Source organism: Ovis aries, chromosome 2 (assembly GCF_016772045.2).
Source record: "Ovis aries strain OAR_USU_Benz2616 breed Rambouillet chromosome 2, ARS-UI_Ramb_v3.0, whole genome shotgun sequence".
Lineage (NCBI taxonomy): Eukaryota > Metazoa > Chordata > Mammalia > Artiodactyla > Bovidae > Ovis > Ovis aries.
In genome coordinates, this window is record NC_056055.1 from 232,886,049 (window position 1) to 232,913,225 (window position 27,177).

General features: G+C 35.7%; 2 protein-coding genes and 1 non-coding gene across 7 annotated transcripts in view; 2 read left to right on the forward strand and 1 right to left on the reverse strand.

Moving 5' to 3' along the window:
- PSMD1 (proteasome 26S subunit, non-ATPase 1) overlaps positions 1 to 27,177 on the forward strand; it is an 82,749-nt gene that overhangs the window by 27,681 nt on the left and 27,891 nt on the right. For both annotated transcript variants that reach the window (XM_015093596.4, XM_042244399.2), the window contains exon 17: positions 25,750 to 25,864. In XM_015093596.4, the coding sequence (XP_014949082.1) occupies positions 25,750 to 25,864 (115 nt within the window). The remainder of the gene's footprint in view (positions 1 to 25,749; positions 25,865 to 27,177) is intronic.
- On the reverse strand, positions 742 to 15,598 carry HTR2B (5-hydroxytryptamine receptor 2B). Of its 4 annotated transcripts, XM_060410503.1 has the most exons (5): positions 15,501 to 15,598; positions 14,410 to 14,496; positions 13,889 to 14,135; positions 5,682 to 5,882; positions 742 to 1,926 (listed from the first exon to the last, which is right to left on the reverse strand). In XM_060410503.1, the coding sequence occupies exons 3-5, from the start codon at positions 14,112 to 14,114 to the stop codon at positions 1,034 to 1,036; spliced, it is 1,320 nt and encodes a 439-aa protein (XP_060266486.1). In that variant the 5' UTR covers positions 14,115 to 14,135; positions 14,410 to 14,496; positions 15,501 to 15,598; the 3' UTR covers positions 742 to 1,033. The 4 variants fall into 4 exon arrangements, with proteins under 4 accessions (XP_060266486.1, XP_012003889.1, XP_042100335.1 ...); XM_012148499.5 differs by lacking the exon at positions 14,410 to 14,496; XM_042244401.2 differs by lacking the exon at positions 14,410 to 14,496 and having other exon boundaries at positions 13,889 to 14,220.
- Positions 24,022 to 24,128, forward strand: LOC114113275 (U6 spliceosomal RNA). The gene has a single exon (XR_003588338.1). It is a non-coding gene; the product is annotated as a U6 spliceosomal RNA (small nuclear RNA).

A 27,177-nucleotide genomic window follows, 5' to 3' on the forward strand; every position in this document is an offset into this window, starting at 1 on the left:
CATTAAAGTTTAGGTTCCTGGATTAAAGTCCCATGCCTCCAGTTTACACATGCTCTTTGAGAAACATAAGGTTCATGTACCCAAGACTGTTTTCATTTGCTTTTTCTTCCTCTAGTAAACCGGCCTCTGTTCAGTAAATGCCTGGTATGAGCCATTTAACAAACAGCTGTAATTCCAAGATCCAGTTCTTTTGTGTGATATCCAGATACTCTCCTCCCTACCCCCTCTCATCAAGACAGTTTCCTGATCAGTGCAAAATTGTGGCTACATTTAACTAAAGTGAAAATGAAAGTGTTAGTTACTCAGTCATGTCCGACTCGTTGTGGCCCCGTGGTCATAGCCCACCAGGCTCCTCTGTCCATGGAATTCCCCAGGCAAGAATACTGGAGTGGGTAGCCATCCCTTTCTCCAGGAGATCCTCCCGACCCAGGGATCGAACCTGGGTCTCCTGCATTGCAGGCAGATTGTTTACCATGGAAAGCACCATGGAAAGCCCACATTTAACTAAGCCAACCTGTAAATGGCAATCTTAGCTTATCTTCAGATGTGATCATTATTTTATACTCTTTTTTTTAGACCTCTTATCACTGTTGTTCTGTGTTATGCCTTATGCTTTTAAGGCCTTGAAGACAAGGTTAATGCTTGTTTGTTTTGTTTATTTCATTCTTGGCATAGCTTTGTATGCAGTTAGGAACTAAATAAAGTTTTATGGTAGCATTATTTTTTTGTATGGTGACATTGTTTTTTTCCTAAACCACAAGTTTATTGATTTAATAATTTTATTTCATTTGATTATCTTAACATTTAACCAGTGTGCTGGATTGTTTTAATTTTCAGCTATACAAAAATGATTTTTTATTAATAGTAGAATAATTTTGTCCAAATAAAGAAAATTGGATAATCTTAATACAGAATTCTTAATTTAAAGAGATGATTTTTGATACATGATATAATGTTCTTTATATAATTCTTGGTATATTTATATTTTCTTCATCATCTTACTCATCATTATATTAAAATTGTGCCATTACTGCTATACATAACTGATTTGCTCTTCAGTTTTGTCACCTTCATTTTCGGTGAGGAGAAGTGTATCTAGTAAAATGATGGATGAAGACTGAATGGTTGAGCCTCGGAGCCTCATTGGGCTCTGGTACATGGCAGGATTAATGCCATTTCGCATTCCATGTTTCATAAAAAATATAGAATTCTCTGCCATTGGATTCCGAAAGTAGATATTACTGGAGCATTTTCCAAGGGTTTTTACTGATGTGGGGGCTCGGTAATTGCAGGTGAGGTACCGGCCAAATGCATCCCGGAATGTCTTGTTGAAGAGAGTGTAGACCAGAGGATTCACCCCTGAGGAAACATAGCCTATCCACACAAATATCTCCAGGAGCATGTTGAGAGTCATCTGGTTGCACGAGTCACATAAAACTAAAGTTACATTTGTAATAAAAAAGGGGCACCACATAAGTAAAAAGAGGAAAAATACAATCCCGAGGACCTTTGAGGCTCTCTCTTCATTGGAAATGGTCTGCACTGACTTCTTTCCTACTGTGGACATTCTTCGCATAAGTATGTCAGCTCTTGCATTGGGCAGAGTTTTGTCCTTGTGAAAGCCATCCAGCATTGCTACTTTTTCTGGTGATGAGCACGGTGTTTCATCCCTTTGGAAAACTGTGGACACGGTCAACCATGTTAGGCGTTGAGGTGGCTTGTTTTTGACCAAGTAAGCTTTCTTCTGTAAAGCATGGATAGTGAGAAAGTAGGTGACAATCATGATGGCCAGGGGTGTGAAGAAGGAAGCCAATGAGCCAAAGAGCATGAAACTGCCAAAACGATCCTTTGTCAGCCCACAGGTGATGTTGTTTGGGTTAGCCACATCAGTTTCTATCCCTTTAATAGGAACTGGAAGGGCAATGCCTAAGGAAAACAAGATAAACTGAGTTATGACCTTTGATTAGATCCTTTTAAAGTTTGTCTTCCTGACATTTCACGATTAGTATATGTTAATTCCTGGTACCCGCAAGGCAGAATCAAAGCACTTAATCAATGGAAGATTTGACAAACAGAATCTAAGTAGGCAAACCTGCTGTTTTTAAAGAGACTCGTTAGTGGTTTCAGTTGTATAACTAAAGCGTCCCTAAAACTATATTGTACCTATGATATAGAGAATGTCTTCATTTATTCTCCACTTCACAGTATCTATTTTTGTTTCTTGAGCTATCCCAGGTTAAGGAAAGGAATATGGGAGAGAAGTTGCTTTTTTCTTAATATCCAATGTGATTGAGCTCAAAAGACTTAAGAATACATTCATGCAGTATCTTTGTTCTGAGTTGATACCTATTTAATCTCTGAAGTTACACAGTTTCATTTAACAGTTTATCTTCTGATATTTGTGAATGTCTTTTAACTTTTTCTTTCTGACTTCTTAGGGAAAACTAAGGGTTCATTGTTTTTTATTAAATGCTACTTAAGAGTTTGTGGATCATGAAATTTATTTTCAAGATTGCATTTTCCTCCATTAGAAATGAAGGAAATATATTTCATGCTAATTTTCTTACACTTTAAATATTATGAAGTAGGTATTTAAATATGATCTTGCTTATTAGTGAAATAGCTTTTTAGAGAAGAGAACACAAGTGTTGGCCCTAATCCTTTCCCTTTGAAACAGCAGATATTTTAAAGTAAGTCTGAGTTAATTGATCTTTAGACGCATCTAGGATTCTTGAGGTATCATAGGATTCACTTCTCTGAATCTGAACATATTCCTGTCATCTACATCGCCTTTTTATTGTAGCGTAGAGACCTTGACAAGAATGTATTCCTCAATCCCTTTCTAATGAAGGCCGCTGCTTTGTCTGCTTTTTCTCAGGTACACCACCAGAAAGATGATCTGTATACTTTCTGTTCTACACTAGGGGTCAACAAACTGTGGCTCAACAGCCAAATTTGGCCTGCCTTCCATTTTTGTAAATAAAATTGTGTTGGAACACAGCCATACCTGTTGTTAATATATGGTCTGTGGCTGCTTTTGTTCTACTGCCACTGAGCTGAGTAGTTTTGACAGAAATCGCACAGAATCTGTAAGACCAAAACATTTACTCTCTTGCCCTTTGCGGAAAACTTTAGCTGGTCCTTCTGTCCTATTACTTCCAGTAACCATTACACTGTTCTCCTCCCCACCCCACCCCGACCCCCGCAAAAGCACATCTTTTTCAAAGCCTATGTAAGCTATTTATACTGTTCTCTATCTGGATCCTCTACCAACCTCCAGGAGATATTGACTGTCTTCCTTAATGGTTTTAGCCCTTTGCTATAGTTTTCTCTCCCCTGTTCCATTCTATCATCGTCCATAATTTCATCCCATTGATGATTCTTCTAACACCCAAGTTTATATTTCTTGAACTCTTCACCTCCAGTTACTTGTTTGCATTCCTGAAGCCATCCATAAGTCCTCTTAAAATTATCCCATATCTAAAATCGTGAACGGTTATTTCCCTTTCTTGTCCTGCTGCTCTTCATTGCTGTAGAACTTCTTTTCACAGTTATCTTGAGCTCTATCCAGTTCATCCTTCTCTTTTTCTCACATTCCATTAACTCCCATGAAGGCTCATGTTACCTTCTCAATCAACTTGTTGGTCAGTAACCTTTGTCTTCTCTGGTATTTTTTTGCACCTTACCCTGTTACTCTCCTTTCAACCTTACTGTTGTCAGGTGTTACCTGGGATAACTAAATCCAGAAGAAGAAAGTGAGCTCTTTTCAGCACATTACAGAGTTTAAAAACTGAACTAACACCGTTATCTACCTTTTCTTTTACAAAGTTGTTAAATTGTCATTGGTTCTACAGCATAGAGTGTGATGAACTGAAAATGGCATTGATCTTGACCTTTGTGCTTAAATAAGTCTTTAAGCCAACCTTTTAAAACCTCTAGGTTTCTTTTCTCATCTATAGAAGGAAAAAATAGGTTTGTAAGATCCCTTGTAAGCTGTAAATCTGAGGTCATCATTTTATTCTTTTCTTCCTGTGTACTTAGTACTTACTATTAGACCATCTTCCTGAGTGAAAAGATTCTTTTTCCTATTTTTATATTCTTAGTATCTAACATATAAGCACTCTATAATATAATTTGATCAGTTTTGTCAATATAAATTCATGTCATCCAGGCTTAATCAAGGTACAGCTTCTACCAACAGGCTCTATATTAGCTTGAATATATATTTCAGTTTCAAATGTTTTAATTCTTAAGGAACCGTTTCTCCTATTTTCCCTCCACCTTTGCCCTGTCCCCCATTCCACCCCTTGCTTCCACCCTACTGCAACACACACAGTTTCCCTTTCCTTTTCTCTCATTGCCCTGAGCTTACCAAAAAGATAGGGGGTTTTTGACATAACTTCAGTTTTCCTTCTCTCCACTTTAAATTTTGGCAGTTGTCACTCATTATCTCTGATGCCCTTTCTGTAGCTTCTTTTTTAGGGCCCTCTTTTGTTCTATCAATCAGCCTCTTTCCCCAAAGTTAGCTTTTTCTCACTGCTTGCAGATAAATAGACTTCTCCTTGACTCTTAATTTCTTCCCAAGCCAAAGTAGTAACACTCCTTACTTTAAACTCCAAACTTTTCAAAAGAGGGTTGGTCTTGGTATCTTTATTCCAAGAATATGTAGGTCATTTTCAATATTTTGCTTTCTTGTTTGTTTTTCCCTAACCCCCAGTGTCTTTTTTTTTTCTCAATAGAGAGAGAAGTCACATCTTTACTTGATTTCTTTCTAGTGTTTCAAGTCTCTTGATTATTTCAAGTCTATCTTGATTTTTTTCCTCTTTGAATTTTCCTTACTAGGAGGAAGTGAACATACTGGACATACTGTTAATGATCATAGTAACTGTTGTGAATCTGTTAGTTTTTGTGGTACTAACTTATAAAAGATTTGAGTTACCATTTATGCTTTATATCATGCTCAGATACTCAAATATAGCAGCTATCTTTGAGTATTAAAGATGGGCACGGGGCATAAAACAGTTAAGAAATATAATTTCTTCCAAAAATTATTTCTGAACATCATTTGTATCTCTTAACATTTCTAATTAAACACTTTGAAGGACTTCCTTAGAGGTCCAGTGGTTAAGACTCCACACTTCCACTGCAAGGGGTACAGGTTCAGTCCCTGTGGTTGGAGTTCTAAGATCTCACATGCCATGCAGTATAGCCAAAAAAAAATTTATAAACGTGTTCAAAACACTTAAACAGACGCTGATGTGTCTAGTCTGTATACATATTAATTTCCAAGGTAACCAAATGAACTTTGATAGCGACATAAAATGTTTTCATTCTTTTTTCTCATTTCCTATTTATTTTCTTAGGTGTGATTTAAGATGCGTGTCATTTTTTGCTGTTACTTTAATAAAATTTCAGGATTCTGTATGCTACCTAGGCCTTAATGATTGGTTGACAAATATGAAAACTTTTTCAGATTTAGTCTTCCTGCATGTCAGCAAGCCATGAACTTTTCTGCTTTTTCACCCTTTTTCTGATACGATGGTTTAGAAGCTATATGATGAATGTAATGTTATGAGGAGTTTGTGTTGCTGTATCACTGTCTACCAGGCCTGATAATCTCCTAGCCAAAAGGAACCAAAGGCCTGTATACCCCACCCCACACCCTGGCATTCCCCACATACCTATTGAAATCAACCACACCACGATAATCTTGATTAATGCTGTAGCTCGTGAGTTATATTGATTGGCCTGGATTGGCTTTTTGATGGCTATGTAACGATCCACTGAAATGGCGCAGAGATGCAGGATGGATGCAGTAGAAAAAAGAACATCAAGAAATAACCAGGCAGGGCATAGAACAAGTGGCAGGGGCCACGTAGCCTCTGAAAGAAAGAAAAAAAAAACAAAAACATATTCTCCTGCAGTTTCTTTTTTAACTGATACATATTTTTTAACCTTTTTCAATATTCTTCTGAAATTTTATGACTTAACTTCCAAGAAGACTTCAGATAATAAAGTTGACGATATATATATACATTTCTGTAGATGGTACCTTTTAAATAGATTTTGTTTTGTATAGTAATTACAATTCTTTCTAAATCAGTTTAGCATTTTTATCATTATTTTGACCTTTGCTCTTTTGTCTGTTTCTTTTGTAATATTTAAAAAATGTATATAGTGTTACAGCTTAATTTTGCTATTCTGATAAAATTTATTTTTAATCTGCTATTTAAAAAAAACAAACACGCACCTTTTGCCAGATAGAGGAAGCAGTGTAATGTGGCATAAAGAATATTAGCATGGCAGTTCAGGCCTGGGATTTGGGCTCATTTCTGGCATTAACTAGCAGCAGCAGTATGAGCCTTGCTTATAGCAAACTCTAATTTGGTGAAATAACTAAGTGGAATGACTTGAGTTTTCCTTTTGACAGAAATAGTTCTGAAATAAAGTTTGCGAAAGGAATGGCTGTAGGTTATTCCAGAGAAAAGTGGATTGTTACCCTTCCTTCACTCTAAGCACTTGAGATATAATACAGATTTTTGGTTTAAAAAGAACATCTCATTATTAGGCATGGTAATTAATTTATTTAACAAACTATTATTTAAAAAGCATTTATTCTATATCTGATACCTATACAGTCTTAAACACTTTAGAATATTAAATTTTTTTAAAAATTTCAGGTTTAGGGTATGCTATTGAATATTCTACGTAGTTTTCCAATAAACTTACTTAGAAGAGTATCCATACATATATGAATTTGATAGACTATATATGGTACATATATACTCACTACTATATTTTTTTGCAGTTTTAAAACAACTAAAATTTATTATAGCATTTGCCCTAGAGTATTTCAGTTAGAATCCATTTTATAAACACAAATTTTAGAACTTTCTACAAAAGCACATTGCTTCTGTGTAGAACAAATGCCATAGGAAGCCTGAGGGGTGGAGAGAGGTTAGTATTCCAGACCCCAACCCACCCCCACCCCGCCAAAAAAAAAGACTATAATTTAGGGAAAGATGTTTTAGATAGACTTGATTTTTTTTTTTTTTTTTTTTTTAAGAATCAAATAGGATCTCAGTGAAAAATACTTGGATATTTCACCAAAAAAGCTAGCAGACCGGACAGATGCTCCCATTGGTACCTTCTGCTTCCACAGTTAGTATGTAGCATTCCTAACAGGACTATTAAAATATTTTTTAAATCAGTATGAGATTATTTTTTTTAATTGAAAAAGAATAAATGATTCCTTTGTACTTGGTTCCATCTTCAGCAGATTCTTTAAAAAGGCTTTAAAGCATCAGATGGAGGGAGTAATTCAGACTTTTAAGTAAATTACTTTAATCAGGCTTTTCCTACTTCATTGAATTGGGGTGGGGATAAGGGATGGAGATGATAAAATTTAGTCACTGAGCTGGAAGGGACACTGATTTTGCAGATGGGTAAAATCAGGTACAGTGAAGTCTTTAAATGTGAGAGGGAGCATTTATTAAAATTTTACTAAAATGTAAAATGTTAATTGGAAGTGTTCTTTAGGACCTTGCTACTCAAGATATGCTCTTCAGATCTGCAAGGATCAGCATCACCTGGGAACTTTTTAGAACTGCAGGCTCTTGGGCCTCATCCCCACCTGCTGCATCAGACTGCAGGTGAAGGAAATACCTTAGGTGATTTGTATGCAGATTAGTGTTTGAGAAGCACTGCTTTCTTGAAAAGGTTTTTTATTGAGTTTGCTGACAAAGGATAGACACTCAGAATTCCTCATAAAAAAACTTAATGGGAGACTGCTCAAAATAAACAAAAGAAATAAAATATGGCAGAGATACTTGTGTTTAGGAAGAATCTAATCAGTTAGATTTTCTCCCTCTTAGCCGTGGTGTTCAGTTTTCTTTTTAACTAGCGGGAAAGGACCTTGAACAGTCAAAGGCAGCAGTGTATTCTTTGACCTGAGCTTAAGGAAATTAATGGCCTAAATAGAGCGAAAAGAATCATGTATGTCTGAGATAGTTTTGCAGTGGAAACTACTTAAAGTGAGGCTGCATTTTAAACTGTCCTGAAGTTCAGGTTTAGAACTGAGCAGCAAACAGAAAAATACTCGAATCTAGAGCTACAGCCAGAGATTCTGATCATAGTTAAAGATTTTAAAAGGCAGAAAATTAAGGTCTTATGTCTTAGGCTTCCTCTTGTAAAATGCCTGCTCTCTATCATCTTTTAAATGGGTTGCTAATAATTTACACTTGCCTATTTAGCTATTCTAATTTTGGATTGTGTTCTTTTCAGTTAACGTCTGGAAAATTCTGGTCAGAAATCTAGTAGCCGTGAGCAGCAGGCCACAACAGAACTCTCATATTAAAAGTACATATCTCTGGAATTAAACTGTTTGACCTACATACTTCTAATTGTGAACTAAGAGGGAGAGCTCTTTAGTGTTGCTTTTAGCTAAGCCTGTGAAGCCTTGTTAGCTTTGTTTTCCAGCAAAATGACTCTACAATTTTGGAGCAGAAAGGGGTTACTAAAATTAATGCAGATCATTAGAATGTTATTGCTTTAGTCAGTGCAATTCTTAATCAATTACAGTAGAAATGTTGAAGCATGATAGAGAATTTTCTTTAAGAAAGAAAGAGACTGAGATTTAGGATTAAGAGTGATAGATCTTTTTGTTTAACCTTTATGATTCCAGGTTTCATGAGATACTAGTGAGTACGCTGTTTTTATGAAACTAACAAATGTAATAGATGATTGGGTTAAATTAAAGAAATCTTTTATACAAAGCCAAAATAATTGCCTAAGTAGAATTCATGTAACATAATAATTTATGCAAGTTAAAAACAGCTCTAGATGTTCTCAGTTTATAAAAGGACTTTTCCTAGTACAGATATTTTCATTCTAAAATTGTCTTCTCAGTTAGTATTAATTTGACAGGCTCGAGGTCAGGAAAGTTTGTTACTACTCAGAGTAACCAGAAAAGGTTTTAAAGATTTATAATTTTATTTATTTGTTATATTATGTCTAACATTTCCATAAGAATATAATGTATTATTTAAAATGGAAGTTAAGATTTACATAAACAGAAAAGTGTATCTAAGAATCTAAGGGAAATAAGTTATCAGATACTTAAACTAAATTAATTCCTGAGGCTTTATTTTTTTAATAAAAACTATTACAGAAGAAAGAAAACATTTAAATTATATAATATGTATCATTTAATATGAAATATAACTTTTAAACAATATTGGGTTCTGCCTTGTCCCTAGATAAAATTCTATGGCCCTCCTGTTAGATCAAGTTATTTAAGATAAAAATGTTGCCTGCTTGCCAAATAAAACAGTTTTGGTTGATACAGTTTCTCATTTCATTTGAGAAAGCAGAGTAAAAGAGGTTAAGAGTGTGAATTCTAGAATTAGTTCTCCTAGGTTCAGATCATATCATTTATTTATTCCTGTGTCCTCTCTTGTAAAATGAGGATGATAATAATACCATTTTATAGAGCTGCTTTGAGGATTAAATACAGTGATACATGTAAAGTGTTTAGAACAACATCTGGCATGCAGAAAGCACCCAATAAATGTTAGTTCTTATTGTTTGGCAGAAACTAGCCAACTAATCCAGCCATTAAAACCCTCCCACTTATAAACAATGAGCCATATCATCAGTATAAAATCAGTGTTTGTTCAGTGTTTGTCTTCCTGCCTGTGGTAGCAAAACACATCCGATTAAAATGAAAACTCTACTTTGTAAAAAGGGCATGAGAACATGTTTAACTGTTCAACTTTTAACTAAATTTGTCATGAAAGTATGCCTTTTACTAAAGTTGAATTTTAACTATTTATATCGAATATGGCTAAGAAGTATAAATAACCTATGTGCATTGCCATGCCTTTTTTGTTTTGTTTTCTTTTGGGTGAGTTAGTTGTTTGTTTGGCTTTCTTTTAAACTGGTATAGAAACCTGAATTTTTAAACCACAAACTTGGCTTCTTGATGACATAGACTAATTTTCATCTGAAACCTGCTTATCCTTGGGGCAAGTTTTTAGTTTGAAAAGCTGAGTTATGCTGTTAGTTTGGAAAGTAATTGACATTAATCTCTGAATGACATAAAAGATTTCCCTCTTGAGGATTTAAAGACTATTTTAAAGCCATTCCAAGGGGACTCTGTTCATTGATGTACATAGTTCTTGATACTGGAGCAGGACAAGTCCTAAATTGCCCTAACGTCCAAAAAGGACATAGTTTTCAAGTATGTTTTTTTCTTTAATCTCAGAAATTCTTATGTTTCTATATTTATCTTCTGGAAAAGACAGCTAGAGCAGTGCTTAAATTTTTATTACAAAGCTTCTTTGTTTTTGTTATTGTTTTTTCACTGCATTTGAGCATATGAAGGATCATGGGGTTAAATGTATAATATAGTGTTATTAATATTTCGAGTGATTTAAAACTTGTGAAAATTTGTCATTGTTTTTTTTTTATTTCCATTTTTCAGAAAGAAGTGCCTTTAATTGCTTTGTTCCCTTGTTTTTTCACTGTATAAATGAATAACTGATTTTTTTCTCTTTTACTGCTATATGTTTATTTCATCTCTGGTCAAACATCTAAACTAAATATTGTATTTAAGTATATAAACCCTTTGCATGTTGTACAAATACTTGCCAATTATTAGTATATAATACATGCTGGGACCTACTTGAAAATTTTGCAAGATAGTGGCAGTGGAAGATTTAGCATAGCCATTTTACACACAGGGTGCTTGAGTTCTGATATGTTGTTAAGTGACTTGCCTAAGCGAATACAAGAGAACCAGGATTCAAAGCATATGGTATCTTGCTTCAAATGAACCCCCATATTTCAGCCATTTTATATGCCCACTTTCAGCATACCGCAGATACTGTTTCAATTTACAGATTATGAAACATTGTTTTAAATTTGTTATAAAGAAGCCAGTAATGACCAGTGGATGACCAAATGTCTCCCTTTACATTTTAAATAATTTGTTTAATGGGAGAAGAAAAAGTTCAGAGACATTCTTAAACTGTGAATAACCTGTCTTTTTTATACTGGCATATGATGCTCTTTTTTTCCTTTGAGTTCTACTCAAATATGTCTAACCTCAGCATCTTCAAGCCTTATATTATAGGCCACTAATTTGTAATCATGGTTTTTAAGAATTATAGACAAGACAGTGAAAAATCTAGAAAGTAAAGGTTAAGTCCAATGCTCCCAAGGAGGAAGAAGTGACAGAAAAGTTAATGTAGCACAATTTATTTGAAAAACTGTGTTATATCAGTCATTATAATCTTGGTAAAATAGAAATTCAAATATATAATCAAATATCCAAATATTGGTTAGATAAAATGTTACTCAGTGTAAAAGCCACTTTAAAATTGTCAGTGCTGTCCTTTTTTTTTTTAATTTAATTTTGTTAGAATATAAAGTTTCAGTGTTACTTTCTTTAAATTTTCCTAAGATAACTGAAATAACTCCTATCACTAATAGTGGTAGTTAATTTTTTTAAATTTCCATAACCAGGGATACTTTTGTTTGTACAGACTTCAGAAATTCTGAAGATTTTTCCTGTAATGAAAGAAAAATGCACAAAATCTACCCCTGCATTTTAAAGTTACAGAAATTCTTATAAATGCATTGATTTAGTTAACACATGAAAGGCTATTTAAAAACTCACAGTATTTGAACTCAGGTCCCCATTTATAATATATGAAGTTCCAAGTTTATGAATGTATCCTTTTGAAAGCTTTTAAGAGGGCAACATGCACTTTCTCATAGAAGTAGAATGTTTTCAATAATGAATTAATGCAGTAATATTTTAAATAGTGGTTCCCAGTTTAGCTTATTTTTAAAAATCTACTAACCTTTCTATGCAGCTTAATTACTGATAGCAGAAATATTTGGGGCTATGAAAGTTTATTTTGTAATTAAAAATTTACATTTGAAAGAACAAAATGAAGTTAAAAGTGTATATATATAATAATTTTTTAAACATAGATAGGAAAATGTTCTACATATTGTATGTTAAAATATGTTGGATTTTCTGCTCTTATAGCTAAGAATATCTTGGGCCCCAAATATTTAAATATAAGCTTAGTTTTCAGCTGCTGTATGCGTGCTGTTTTCCTGTGAAATACATGGGATTATCACTGTTACCTGCTTTTGTATTTTGTTTATCAGCTTTCTTTAATGTCATGAAACTTTGCCTTTTAAGATTCCTTAACTGTCTAACTGTTGGTTAAGTATCTACAACAGTATTTTGCAAATACTAATAGATGATTGATATTTATGAACTCATGGATTTTAAAGTTAAAATACATTTCAATCTCATTTATTCAACATAACATGTCAATTACATTTTGTTGTAGTTGGGATGGGCATTTTAACATTTTCTGTATGCCTAACAAAGCACAATTTAAAGAGTAACTTCACACATTAAACTATTGTGCACATGGAGATAAGAATTTGAGTTGGTGCCTGTACAATCTTTATAAAATATGCATAAATGTTCCTACATAATCCTCATTTACTTCTTTTAAACTTTATTCAGAATTAAGATTGTTTAGGCTCTCCTATAGAGTAGATTTCTCAGTAATTTTCCATGATTGTGTGTTGCACTAGATTTTTACAAACTTACAAGAGAGGGGATAGATAGCGAATACTAATGATGAGAGAGTCTTTTAAAGCAGAAAAGACATTACTATTTGTCTCGCCAAAGAATTTAACACCTAGCTAAGAATGGGAAGTTTTAGCTTGTCACCATCTGATTGTATTTTAGGTATTAATATTAGATACCTTTCTATAATTATAAACATGTAACATTTAACCTGAATACAATCAAATATGCAATCTAATTCTAGTTAACAAATTTTACTTCTATAACCTGAAATATTTTTATCTTCACCATATAAGCAATTCTAAAAAGCTCTATTTGCTATAAATAATCATCTTCTTCAGCAATTAATGAATGGACTATCAATTTATGTCAAGCATTAAATAACTTATATACCCTCTTAATGCTGATTCTTGAGAGCCTTCATAATCCATCATCAGAATTGTATTTACCCAAATTATATAACTAGAGATGTTATGCATGAATCATAAACTACTTGCATCATTTTAATATCATTTTCTTTTTTATTATGACAAACTAAAATTTTAGTTCTAATTATGTTTTAAATTATTGTAATAACTCAGAGTTGGTCATTTATTTTAATAACTTACAGGTCTTATTCTTCTAACATACATCAAGGACATGAATGGTCAGAAATCGTAAAAATTAAACAGATGGATAATCTCTTGGGATTTTCTGAGCCAGACCATTCCTTCAGCAACTAAACATAATTTTTTGTTAACACAACACATGTGTAACACTTTAGTTTAAGTACACAAACTATAAAGAGCTATAGCAAGACTTTTCAGAATAATTCCAATTGAAATTTGAGTTTAGAGATTTATATTGGCATTTAGTGATTCAGAGATATTATTATTAATATTTAACCCAGCACATTAACTGTCACAATAGTGTTCTAGCTGTTGCTTTATCAAGAAAAAAAAGTGCTACTAATGGGATAAAGTATAGAGTCATCTGTTCTTCACAATAAGTTTTAGGTAATACAGTCAGAATATATGAATATTGCTAACTTGGATGACTTCTTAATGATTGTTTTAGGTGACTGAGAGGGAATAGAATTGTTTAAGAAATTATTTTTTGCTCTTTAAAACTGATTATCAACCTTAGAAAATGATGAAAAATGAGGGACTGCTTACTCCCTGTATCTTTAAATAGTCCAAATTCATATGTAAACCCTGAATGAGTATCCATTTCTCTAATAGTATATCATAGTTCTGTGGTTCGATGGCAGGAACAAAGTGAAATACTTACCAAACATTATTGTTAAGAGGGCAATCGGCATCACAAACAATCCAACCAGCAAGTCGGCCACTGCCAGGGACATTAGGAAATAATTGGTAGCATACTGCAACTTTTTCTCCAGTGAAACAGCCAGAATAACAAGGATGTTGCCACCAATTGTGGGTATTATCACCGTGAGTATCAGAAGAGCTGCCCAGCGCGGCTTATTTCCCTGTTCCTCACCAGTCTGTTTCATTTTCTCTGGTATCGATTCTGTCTGTAATCCAGACCAGTTAGAAGAGATTAAGTGGTCAAATGAGCTCTGCAAAACATGCCCAGGACTTGTGTGTTGCTCGAATATTCTAAAAGAGAAAGCCATTCGCTGTTTTTCTTTGATTTGATCTGATTCCGGACACTGATCAGCATGGTCAGTAGCTAAGCTGGTCATCTGCTTTTTTAAGGCTTTGTACCCATGCCAAACACTCAAGGCCAAAGTTGACTCCTTCCTTAAAAAGAGAATTTCAAGTTCTATAAAATGAAAGTGTACATACATCTGTCCATGTCTGTAGGTGAGGCCCGAGTGGTTAGTATTCTGCAGAGGCTCAGGTTTCGGAAGGCTTAGTGAAAGAAACTGATAGCTGTGGGGAAAAAAAAGACTATTTTTTGGTTTCTCTCTCTCCCTTTTTTTTTTTTCTTGTTGTGGCAGAGTCGAGTTTGAATTTGAATGCCAGAGAGTTTGCCCTAAATATAAAATATATCAATTGCATTATTTTCTTTATTTCTTAATAAAACCCAGTTTTAAAAAGCAGTTGAATTTATTAGCAGTCTCTTCCTTCTCCGTAGGTCTCTTGTGCATTTGTGACAATACAGCCAGTTCTTATAATCATATATATGCCTAGTATGTTCCAATTAATGAAGTGGGAGATAACGTTACTTTTTTCAGTGGTATAATGAAAACCTAGGGTGTTTCCTGACCCTTGATTGTTATTTTACCTTTACTTTATAATATGTACAGAAGATTAGAAACATCCAAACAACAAACAGAACTTTTCATACACACTGGCCTTCTACCTAGAAACACTCCAAGCCCCCTAACCACCCCCCCCGCCCCACCATGATTTACCAGCATAGGAATCCTTATTTGTAATTAGATTTGGTCTGATCAAGTTTATTTTAATACTCATATAAATGCCATTTTTATAAAACATTTTTATAACTCATTCTAAAAAACTGGGGTTTCTAGAACTCCTTTATAGTTTGAAAGAAGAGGAGAAAGTATTCCTAGGATCCAAAAAATTGTTTTTACTTGTTTCATCTTTCAAAGAAAATATCTGTTGCTGCACAGATATTTTCTAAATTTATCACTTTATGCCGTTTGAACCAGTTATTTTTTTAAGTAGTAATTTCTTTTTTCTTAGCCTTCCCAGTTTCTGAGGCAAGGAGGGAAGGCTAGGAGGAAGATTAAATCATTTTTCATAAAGCCTTGCAAATCCCACATTAAAATCTTCCCTTTAACATTTGTAAATTTTTCATTTTGGTTTTTAAAGCACTGAATAGAAATAAAAAATTATGGTAGCAGTTTTTGAAGAAAGAAAAGGAAAAGCCTGTAGATTAACCCTATGTTTATCTATTGGGTACTTACCTCTTATTTGTGGGTTACTCTGCTAAGCATGTCATCTGATCTACTCAGGAGACCTGCTTGCTGCTGTGGTGGGAGTCCTCCTCCCGTTGACTTATTCTGAGCCTCCAGCACTGGTGCTTGAAATCATACAAATGTGTTGTGTAGCTGTAAGCGTGCCAAGGAGGTTGTTTCATTTTTAGAGAGTAGCAGCATTCATTATAATTCATAAAATCACCAGTTAAATATGTTGAACCAATTCATGATCCTTATTCAAGTTATATTCTTAAGAGCTGTCTTTAATTTGGGGGACTGTGATAAACTCTGTCATTATAGCTTAAGATAATTTTGTTTACAGTTAACCCTAGGCTGTTTTTCCTAATTGAGAAAAAATAAGATACAGCCTAGAGATACTGGAGCTTTAATTCTGTGGAGATTCTGCCCAGTGAGCCTTAAAGTAATTTCCAGAGTTTTAATTTCTACCAGTGAAACATGTTTCTTATGCAGCTTTCATGCCTTTGTTGCCGAACATAATTAATTTGCTCTGATTACAACCTTATATAGAAGAACACAGGAAGGTTTGAATTCTACATGCATATATAAGTTTTAGAAGAGATGTTTTCATTGCTTATTTTTAAAAAGATGACCTCTGGATTTGGCAGTTGACTCTTGGCAGTTTTTTTTTTTTTCCTTACCCCCTATGGATATATTGGGAAAAGTATATGATAGGTAATGAAAATATATTTCTGCCTTATTTTAGAAAATTAGCATAGAAGTCTTAACAGCTATGCTATCTAAGCATCCTTAAACTAAAAGACTAGCTTCGTACTAGAACTTCGGCATTTTCAAAGCTTCCCTTTAAAAGATTATGTAATAGGGGACTTGCCTGTTGGTCCAGTGGTTAAGAGTCCGTGGTTTCAATGCAGGGAGTGCAGGTTCGATCCCTGGTTGGGGAACTAAAGATCCCGCATGCTACACAGAAAAAAAATAAAAGATCATCATAGATCACTCATATTTTTAAGTTATTTACTTACTTCTCTGTTGGCAGTAGCATTTATGCCGTTTCAAATTTATGTTCCTTGGACAGGACTGGGCGACTTCACTTTCACTTTTCACTTTCATGCATTGGAGAAGGAAATGGCAACCCACTCCAGTGTTCTTGCTTGGAGAATCCCAGGGACGGGGGAGCCTGGTGGGCTGCCGTCTCTGGGGTCACACAGAGTCGGACACGACTGAAGCGACTTAGCAGCAGCAGCAGCAGCTTGTGTGAAAGTTACCAGAAAATATTTTGTTCAGTTCTACTGAGCACTTAAGATTTTATTCAATATTTGCTGCTTTATTTTAACTCAAACTTATTTTAGAAAAAAAATATTTACTAATAATTTTGGGTGAAGACAAAATAATCCTCAAGAACAATCAGATAAATTTTAATGTGCCAGAATTTCTCTTCAGGAATATGGAAATACCTTAAAATAGTGCTTTATTCTGAACCACAGTTTGGCTTCTGTGCTCATGCAGGCAGGTAGGTAGCTGCAAAATGAGTAATGTCAGATTGGAAATAGCATTATTATATTTAATGAAAAGACGTGTATGAAGTAAACCTTCATCAATTTGTGTTTACAGATAAGTGTTTTAAAATATTCATTGAGTATATTATAAAAATACCGACCATTATTATTATATAATTCTGTGTCAGTACTAACCCTTCTACCCACATTCACTCACTTCTTTTTTTAAACTTTAACTAAAAGTAGTTAAAATTGGTTCCTAGAATGTTTTTATTTTATATTTGTATTTTCCATTAGCTTAATGGCTAGGGACCATAAGTAGTTAGAACAACTACTTATTGTTGTAGTTAACAGCAACTTTGAGTTATTAGAAGCATAACTGACAATCAAGAGAGAAAGCAAAATAATGATACTAAATGAAAGAGTAGATGAGTCTAACTGACAAGTAACTAAATCTGTGCTCTTAAACCTCATGCACATTAGGTCACCACTTCAAATCTTTTTTATACTAAACACACACAAAAACTTGTCTTTCCCCTGTCTTTAATGAAAAAAACCATTTGCCCATGGTAGTAAATCTAAGCAGTACAAAAGAATATTCAGTGATAAATTCACTCTTGAGACAGTTTTAACAAACACATTTCCCTCTCTTCTCCAAAACAGAGTAACAGATTAAAAGATGGACGGCTCTTTAGTAATAGTGAATAGGGCCAACTGAAAAAACAGGAATTAAAAAGAACAGGCATGTAGTTCTATTCAGAATAGAGACTTGTAGCTCTCATAACTCAGCCCTCCACAACTCTTGTGTGGTATGGTAATCGATATAGTGATGACTATAACATATTTAATAAAGCTTCAAATGAAAGTGAAAGTTGCTCAGTTGTGTCCAACTATTTGCAACCACATGGACTGTAGCCTGCCAGGCTACTCTGTCCATGGAATTCTCCAGGCCAGAATATTGGAGTGGGTAGCCTTTCCCTTCTCTAGGGAATCTTCCCAACCCAGGGATTGAACCCAGGTCTTCCTCATTGCAGGCAGATTCTTTACCATCTGAGCCACCAGAGAAGCCCAGGAATACTAGAGTGGCCAGCCTATCCCTTTTCCAGTGGATCTTCTCAATCCAGGAATTGAACCAGGGTCTCCTGCATTGCAGGCAGGCTTTACCAGCTGAGAGCTTAATCTTTTTTCACCTCTTTTCTGGATGATTGGAATAAGTGAAATGCATTTTTTTGAGATTTCAAATATCTGGAAACTTTGTGTAGAATATGTTATTTATAGAACTAGATGAGTTTATTTAATTAATTAATTTATCAAGAACTCCAGATAAATTAATTCTTACATAAGTAGCTTAAAGGTCAGTTTCAAACTCTAATCTGACTATAACCAAAACACCTAATTGGTGCCTTTTTTCCTAAAATACTGAATTTTATCCTTGAGGCCTTTTGTTTTGTTGACTAGAATCCGTCTTCTACTTAAAGGGGCAGTGTACTATCTTTTATAGGTCTAGGAAGGCAATTTAAATATCAGCCAAGGATAGTTGGCTAGTTGGATAGTTTTTACCTCTCAGTCATGATACCTTTCAAACACTTAACGCATTAATGAATCTTTGACAATATGTGGATTGTGTTCGTTGCATATTCATTCATGTATAAAGCAGTTGTTGAGTTCCATTTGTTTCTGGAGATACAGTGAATGAACAGAATAAGCATGTTTTGCCTTTATATATAATTTATAATCTATGGGGGATGCAAACAGTGTGAGTGAGTGAGTGATAGTCGCTCAGTCGTGTCCAACTCTTGGCGACCCTGTGGACTGTATAGCCCGCCAAGCTCCTTTGTCCGTGGAATTTTCCAGGCAAAAATACTGGAATGGGTTGCCATTTCCTTCTCTAATCAGATACTCCAACCTGATTCTCCTAATCAGACACTCCCTTAAATATAAGATTACAGTCTCTCAGAAAACCTCCTATAGAGACACAGAACTTCAGATCCAAGTACTAACAGAGTAAATGAAAATCTCTCAGGTCTTCAAAGATTTCAAAGGGAGGAAAGGAAGCCAGGTTGAGAGAAGAGGGGGGAGGTGGGGGTCAAAAGGGTGGAAACAGTATCCTGATAGAGAAGGCGATGGCAGCCCACTCCAGTGCTCTTGCCTGGAGAATCCCTGGATCGAGGAGCGCGGTGGGTTGCAGTCCATGGGGTCGCCAAGAGTCGGACGTGACAGAGAGACTCACTCACTCATTCACAGTATAGGTATGGTAGAGGTAAGACTAGCTCCTTCAACAGGGCCTGCACTGCAGCTCAAATACATCTTGACATTTTTTTTTAAATTTCTTTCTTATTCATTATTTTTTGATGAGATCAGTGAAATAACTGAACTTTAGTAAGAGTAGCTGTTTTAGACTTAGTCTGTTCTGCTTAGACTCTTTGTGCTCGTACTCCCCTGATGATTGAATTTACCGCTTATTTTCATGAAAGGCTTAAGCCAGTCTGAAAGCTCAGTCAGCTTTCAACTTCTTCTTAAAATGTCTTTTCATCCATCCTATTCTTTGAGATCATGTTGTCATCCCTCTTTTCCACAACTAACTTCTACCTAAATTCTTAATCCCAACTCTTTATGATACTATTTGCGATCTTACTAAATAAAGTATCTTTTTCACACATAGAATCCATGCCTTAAATACTCGTTTTCTCAGCTTTAACTTCTTTCTTGCAGACGTGCTCAGGTTTAAAACTTAATGAAAAATAAAACCTTTCTTTATCCCTTCAGTCTCTTTCCTTCATCATTTGACTTCTATAGAAAATTGCCTATCCTTTTTCCTTCTTACTGGGCTTCCCTGACAGCTCAGTTGGTAAAGAATCTGCCTGCAATGCAGGAGAACCTGGTTTGATTCCTGGGTCGGGAAGATACCCTGGAGAAGGGAAAGGCTACTCACTCCAGTATTCTGGCCTGGAGAATTCCGTGAACTGTATAGTCCATGGGGTCACAAAGAGTCGGACACAACTGAGCAACTTTTACTCCACTTTCCTTCTTACTCCCTACCCAGTCTGTAACCCTTGTAATCAGATTTTTATCCCCAGCACTCTACTAAAATAACTCTGTTGTTCAGTTGCTTAGTTGTGTCCAACTCTTTGCGACCCCATGGACTGCAGCATGCCAGGCTTCCCTGTCCTTCACCATCTCCCTGAGCTTGCTCAAACTCATGTCCATTGAGTCATTGATGCCGTCCAACCATCTCGTCCTCTGTTGTCTCCTTCTCCTACTGCCCTCAATCTTTCCCAGCATCAGAGTCTTTTCTAATGAGTTGGCTCTTCACATCAGATGACAAATTTCAAACTTTTCCCCTCTATGTTCATGACTACAACCTTTTCCAAGTCACTGTTATATCTTAACCAGATTTCTGACGTAGCCTCTTAATTGGCCTTTTTTCTACCTTTACCTCTGGCCTCAGTAGAGCAGCCAAAGTGACTGTTTTTAAACAAGTCAGATCATATCATTCCTTTGCTTAGAATCCTGATAGCCCTTCATTTCACTCATAGTAAAAGCCAGTTTCCTATAACCTGCCCCGTTTTCATCTGCTCTTCCCTCTTCACTACCGTCAAACTGTTGGCGTCTTTGCCCCTCCTCAAACATGCTGGATGTCATTCTGCCACAGGGCACTTGCATGAGCTGTTTCTACAGCCTGTATTCTTCCTCAGGATAGCCACTTGGCTCACTTATTCACTGACTTAGCTTAAATGTCACGTCATCACTGAAGGTGCCCTGACTGCACCAGTGAATGCTGCAGAATGCCCCATTCTCTTGGCTCTTCCAAGGCCCTTTACCATGATTTACTCTTTTTGTTCCATAGAGCTTCAGCTTTTTACTTACTCTATCACTTATTATTGTCCGTCTCCTACTAGAGTGTAGTCTTTGTCTTTTTTGTTTACCGTTCTCTTTGAGTTTATCCTGCTTGGAGTTTGTTAAGTTTCTAGTCTTTCATCAAAATTTGGGATGTTTTTGGCCATTGTTTGAGTATTCTTTCAGCCTTCTCTTTTTCTTCTCCCATTGGGACTCCTATTACGCATATGTTGGTGTGTTTTGTGATGCCCACAGGTCTCTTAGACTCTGTTCGTATTTCTTCATTCTTTTCTTTTTCTACTCCTCAGACTGGATTGTCTCAGCCAACCTAACTTCAATTCTCAGTTAACCTAAGAAAGATGGTATTATCTCTGCCTGTTCTGCTGTTGAGCCCCCTCTAGTGAATTTTTCATTTCTTAGTTTGCTCATTTAAAGGGCAGGGCTCGGAGATATGCTGATAATGCTATAACTTTTTAAATGTTAGACTAGGTTCAGAAATGCACTCTGAGATTTTTTAAGAGCTTTGTTGCTTATTACGGGCTTCCCTGATAGCTCAGTTGGTAAAGAATCTGCCTGCAGTGCAGGAGACCCTGGTTCAATTCCTAGGTTGGGAAGATCCCATGGAGAAGGGATAGGCTACCCACTCCAGTATTGTTGGGCTTCCCTTGTGGCTCAGCTGATAAAGAATCTGCCTCCAGTGTGAGAGACCTGGGTTTGATTCCTGGGTTGGGAAGATCCCCTGGAGAATGGAAAGGCTACCCACTCCAGTATTCTGGCCTCAAGAATTCCATGGACTGTATAGTCCATGGGGTCACAAAGAGTCAGATACAACTGAGTGACTTTCACTTTCACTTCTTATAGTGAAGTAGCAATTTCTTTATATAAATCTTATGAATCTACTTTCTTCTCACCTCTTTGAGAAGATTTCATTCCATTTTGGCATCACCTGAAAGCAATGAATCTGTTTGGAAACATACCACAAGCTTATCTAAAACTATAGTAATTTTTAGTTTTTCAAAGTAGATGATAAAAAAGAAATATTAAAAATAGGACTAAAATCATAAGGTTTGAGGCAGGGTCTGTGTGGTTTTGGTTTCCTTATGGTACTTTACATGTTGTAGAAGGATAATTCTTTAAATACTAAATTGATGGTAAAAAACTACAGTAAAAACTAATTTTAAAACTGCAAATAGCAGTAGCTTAGGATACCGAATCTCCAGGGACACTGTCTTTTGGAGATGAAACTTTTCTTTTTCAGTTATTTTTCTGATAATATTTTATATATTTTTTATATTGAGATGAAAACAAAATTCAAGGTATACACTATCACCCCTCTTTTAATCTCTAAATCTCTTATTCACTTTATAAACTTTTATAAACTAGCCAAAAACAGAGCAGGAAATGTTCATGGAGACAGATGAACTTTTATTGCTGATGAGGAATTAGTCATTTAAATACTTAATTACACTGATCCAAAGGCATTAAAACAAGATATAGAAATTATTTTATGATGTTATCTTAAGAGATAAATGTTTACATAGAAAAGCTAACAACATTCAAGGAATGTCAGAATTATCTAAAACAACTGAATGAAAGTCTTATGAACTTATACACTTATTAAAGTTAGTGTGTTTTCTACTAATTTGCAGGTTCTTCCTCCATATCTTGCCTAGCCCTCCCTACCCCCATTGCATCTCTGTGTAATATAATGTGTTTTTTGGTCTTCTGTATTTCCTATAAATTGATACGTATAAAGACTTGGTCCAATTCAGAGTCAGTTTTTCACTCATTTCTTCTTTTCTCTCTCTCTCTTTTTTTTTAATTTAAGGAGAGGCTGGCAGTGTGCATAAGGTATAAGGTCTAGTTGTTTTTCTTTTCATGATGTTAGCCGTCTGATAATGATGCTGATATCCATTAATTTCATTACATGTTGCAAAATATTGACAATATTGATATGATTTTGTCATTTATTCATTTATTAGCTTAGTTTTAAAAAGTGTATATTTACCAGCATGTATGTGTGGGCTTCCCTGATGGCTGTGTGGTAAAGAATCCTCCTGCCAATGCAGGAGACACAGGTTTGATCCCTGGGTCTAGAAGATCCCCTGGAGAAGGAAATGGCAACCCCCTCTAATGTTCTTGCCTGGGAAATCCCATGAACAGAGGAGCCTGGCTGGCTACAGTCAACGGGGTCATAAGAGTTGGACATGACTTAGCAACTAAACAATAACAATAGCATGTATGTATGTGTTTGGAAAAAGATTAACATAAGGAAGTTTTGCTTTCAATGTTTGCATTGCGATCATTGCTTGGAAAAATTCATTTGTCCTTTGAGAGCTGCTTGTTGAAAAATTTAAGTAAACCTAGAACATTATCGGAGAAGGCAATGGCAACCTACTCTAGTACTCTTGCCTGGAAAATCCCATGGACGGAGTGGCCTGCTGGGCTGCAGTCAATGGGGTTGCTAGGAGTTGGACACGACTGAGCGACTTCCCTTTCACTTTTCACTTTCATGCGTCGGAGAAGGAAATCGCAACCCACTCCAGTGTTCTTGCCTGGAGAATCCCAGGGACAGGGGAGCCTGGTGGGCTGCTATCTGTGGGGTTACACAGAGTTGGACATGACTGAAGCAACTTAGTAGTAGCAGCAGCAGCAGTAGAACGTTATGACTTGGGGACTTCCCAGGTGGCGCTAGTGGTAAAGAATTGGTCTGCCGATGCAGGAGGCATAAGAGGCACAGGTTCAATCTCTGGGTCAGGAAGATCCCCTGGAGAAGAAAATAGCAGCCCACTCCAATATGCTTGCCTGGAGAATCCCATGGACAGAGGAGCTTGGCAGGCTACAGTCCATAGGGTTACATAGAGTCAGACATGACTGAAGCGACTTAGCAGTCATGCATTATTTTATTTTGCTCTTGAAGAAGTTGAATGTCTCAGCTAATTTATGAATGAGTTTGTCATTCCTTGTCTTAACAGATTTTCTGAAGAATGTGTCAGAGTTGGAATAATTATTAGACTGAGAAACATATAAGAATTTTTTTATGTGCTTTTGAGTTTATAGCCCTTACAGCCTGTCTCAGTCATTATGGTAATAAACTAAGTAAAGCTTTCCAATTAGGCTCCCAAATAAAGCTCTGTATTTGTGTTCACAGGCAAATTTTTTTCTAAACCTCATAATAGTTTATATTAATAGTTAATACCGTGCTCGCTTCGGCAGCACATATACTAAAATTGGAACGATACAGAGAAGATTAGCATGGCCCATGCGCAAGGATGATACCCAAATTCGTGAAGCGTTCCATATTTTTGTTCATGTTTGGGAACGCATGTAAGAATTAAAGATTAAAAAAAAATTTTTTTTAATAGTTAATACCTTTTTTTAAGTATAATACTTTTAACAAGGGGAGAGTCATAAAATAAGATTTTAGATACATTTCAGATAAACTCTTTGTGAGTCACTTTTCCCTGGACTATCCTGTCCTTGCAGCTAAGGGGCAAAGTGGGTGGAGTGTGCCACCAGCTCCCTGAAAAGTCAGGGAAGAAATCTGGATGTCAGAACCCTAGGTATAATCAGTTTCCTGGGTTTAATAGCCAACTGGTTTTTACATTGTTTTGAGTGAACTTTTGGGTATGAGTTACACTTTTTTAAAATAATAAAGTTAGGAAATAATCCAACCTTCCCTTACAGCAAAGTTCTTCCCCCCACCTCACCTTTTTGAGGTATGGTTGATGTATAATATTATATAAGTCTTAGATGTACAACGTAGTGATTCACAATTTTAAAAGACTGTGTTCCATATATAGTTACCATAAAATATTGGCTATATCCCCTGTGTTGTAGAATGTATCTTCATAGCTTATTTACTTTATACATAGTAGTTTGTACTCTTAATCCTCTACCCCTGTCTTGCCTCTCCCCCCAAATTCACCCTTATAGACTGTTTTCATAAGTTTGACTCTACTTCATTGGAAATTTGAATTTACCATTCTTTGGGGTTTGAGACTAGAGGACAGTTTCAGCATAGAATTATAGGTTTGAATTGGTCTGTATGTAATAACTGCTTTCATTCACAACAAGATACTTTTTTTAACTTTCTATTGAAATGTAATATATGAATAGTCTTTTTAAAATTTTTGTTGAAGTATAATGTACATCTAAAAACATACACTTAATTAGCCTAAGCTTGGTGAATTTTCGCGACTGAATAGCCTGTGTGACCAGACCTAGTTCAACATCAGCAGCAGCCTTTCAGAACCCCCCTTACACTCTCTTCCAGTTATTATACCCATCAGGCTGCCCCTCACAAGTAACCACCCTAACAGGATAGTCTTTCAGAGAAGAGATGAGATACTTCATTTGTCAGGGTTGTCCTCTTTTCTCTATTTGCTGCAACTATGAAGAGGATATGAAAAGAACAACTTCTCTTTTCTTATCAACACAAAAATAATTGCTGAAGACAGAAAACAAAAATCAGAATTCTTTTCATACCGACTCCTATTTACCAATGTAATATTCCATCAGAGTAATAACTGGAAGATTTAAATCATTTGGAATCATGTTGGAGTCTCTGTAAGTGACCTGTGTCTTCTGAAACAAGACCCAGAGTAAGCAGCAGTTATGAGAGGATGCAGAGCAGAGTTTGCCCCCACCCCCTCCCCCCATGGCTGTTTCCCACCCGGGAGGAGACACAAGGAATGACAGATGCTGGGATGCAGAGCTGTGGTTGAGGGATCACCTGACACTTTCCTTTCTTTGCTTACAGTCTCTGAACGTTGACGATAGATTTCTAATAACAGTGTTAGAATTCTGTTGGAGATTTTTAATCCGGCAACTTCTGTGTTGAATATAACTGTTGTTTGCCATAACTTTCACAGAATTGATTAAAATTGTTCCATCTTGATTTAAAATATGTCTCTGTCTCTCATTAGGACCCCTGAACAGTGCCCTAGCGTTGTTTCCTTGTTGTCAGAGAGTTACAATCCACACGTGCGTTATGGAGCTGCCATGGCCCTGGGCATCTGCTGTGCTGGTACAGGAAACAAGGTAAAGCCCAAAGCCGGGCCGGCAGCTCTTCCTGGCGCCAGACTGTTTCCCTAGCAGAAGAGTTTATGGAACAGCTGTGAAGATACAAGCGTGCTGTAAGCTGCACTTGCCTCGCAAGCTAAGCTTTCCCGAACTTCCCCACTTTACTGTGCTGGATTGCTGAAAGCGGTTTAAGAACAAACCACATTACATGGGTGGCTCTAGTAGAAAGAATGCTGTTGAATTTTTTAAAAAGCATTGATTTCTTTAAAAAGAAGAGAAAATATTTTCTCTTTGAAGAACTACTCTGGCCATTTTACATTGTTATTTCACATATCTAATTTGCATAATTAGTATTGTGGAAATCAAAGTTCTTCTTGAGACCACCATGGTCAGTTCAGTTTGATTTTGTGTGTGTGTGTGTTTTAACCTTATACCTAACTGCTGTTTGTCTGTTTTTTCCTCAAGAACATAATAGGTAACCTGGTATTTGTTAAGCCCTCAAAAGTGACAGAGTTGGGCTAGGCACATTGATGATTCCAAAATAGTTTTTCGTGAGATTCATAAAGAAATGCACCAGTGTTTTAATAACAGGTATTCTTGATCAACAGCAATGACATAATCACCACATTTTGCCTTTCATAGCACACGTGAACACATCTTGGCTAGTTCCTCAAAAATTATACTTTTTCTTTTAGCAGCGCACAAGTGTGTGTCTGTGTATGAAAGAGAGAAAGAACAGGAAGATGGTTATATCCCCAGAGTCTTTACATCAGAATGGAGCCATGTTTTAGAAATCATTTCTTATCTAAACTAAAGTAAAGCATAATTTTTAGTTTATTAATTGATTCCAGGAATTAGATTTTAACTTGCTTGACTTTTCTCTAATAAAGAGGGTTAGTATTGGATACAAATAATTTTTCCTAGTCACATAAAACATTATTGAAGCTAGAAATTAAACTAGGCATTTTCACTGTGTGGCAAGAATTGTATAAAAATTTATGAAAGAGACACGCCCTTCCAGTATTCCCTTTCTGTCTCCTTACCCTGCTTTATTTTTTTCAGAGCACTTAGTACCACCTGACATACTTTTATGACTTAATCGAGCAAAAGAGTTCTTGGTCAAATACAATGAACAAATGCTGGGATGTACAAAGCTCTAGTGGTTTCTTTCTCTCTTTTTTTTTTTTTTTTGACTTTTTATTTTATTTTGACCTATTTACTTATTGTCTGTCTCCTCTCCACTGAAATGTAGGGTCCCTGAGAACCAAATATTCACTGCTAAAACCTGAAGTCAGACCTGACACATAGTAGAGTTTGAGTAAACATTTGTC

Excerpts from the sequence above, each read along its gene's own strand:
- HTR2B (XM_060410502.1), bottom strand. The coding sequence starts at position 14,411 with ATGTATGTACACTTTCATTTTATAGAACTTGAAATTCTCTTTTTAAGG. Across the intron at positions 5,883-13,888 it reads CCTCTTAACAATAATGTTTG|AGGCTACGTGGCCCCTGCCA; the intron begins GTAAGTATTTCA and ends TCTTTCTTTCAG. Across the intron at positions 1,927-5,681 it reads GGTGTGGTTGATTTCAATAG|GCATTGCCCTTCCAGTTCCT; the intron begins GTATGTGGGGAA and ends TGTTTTCCTTAG.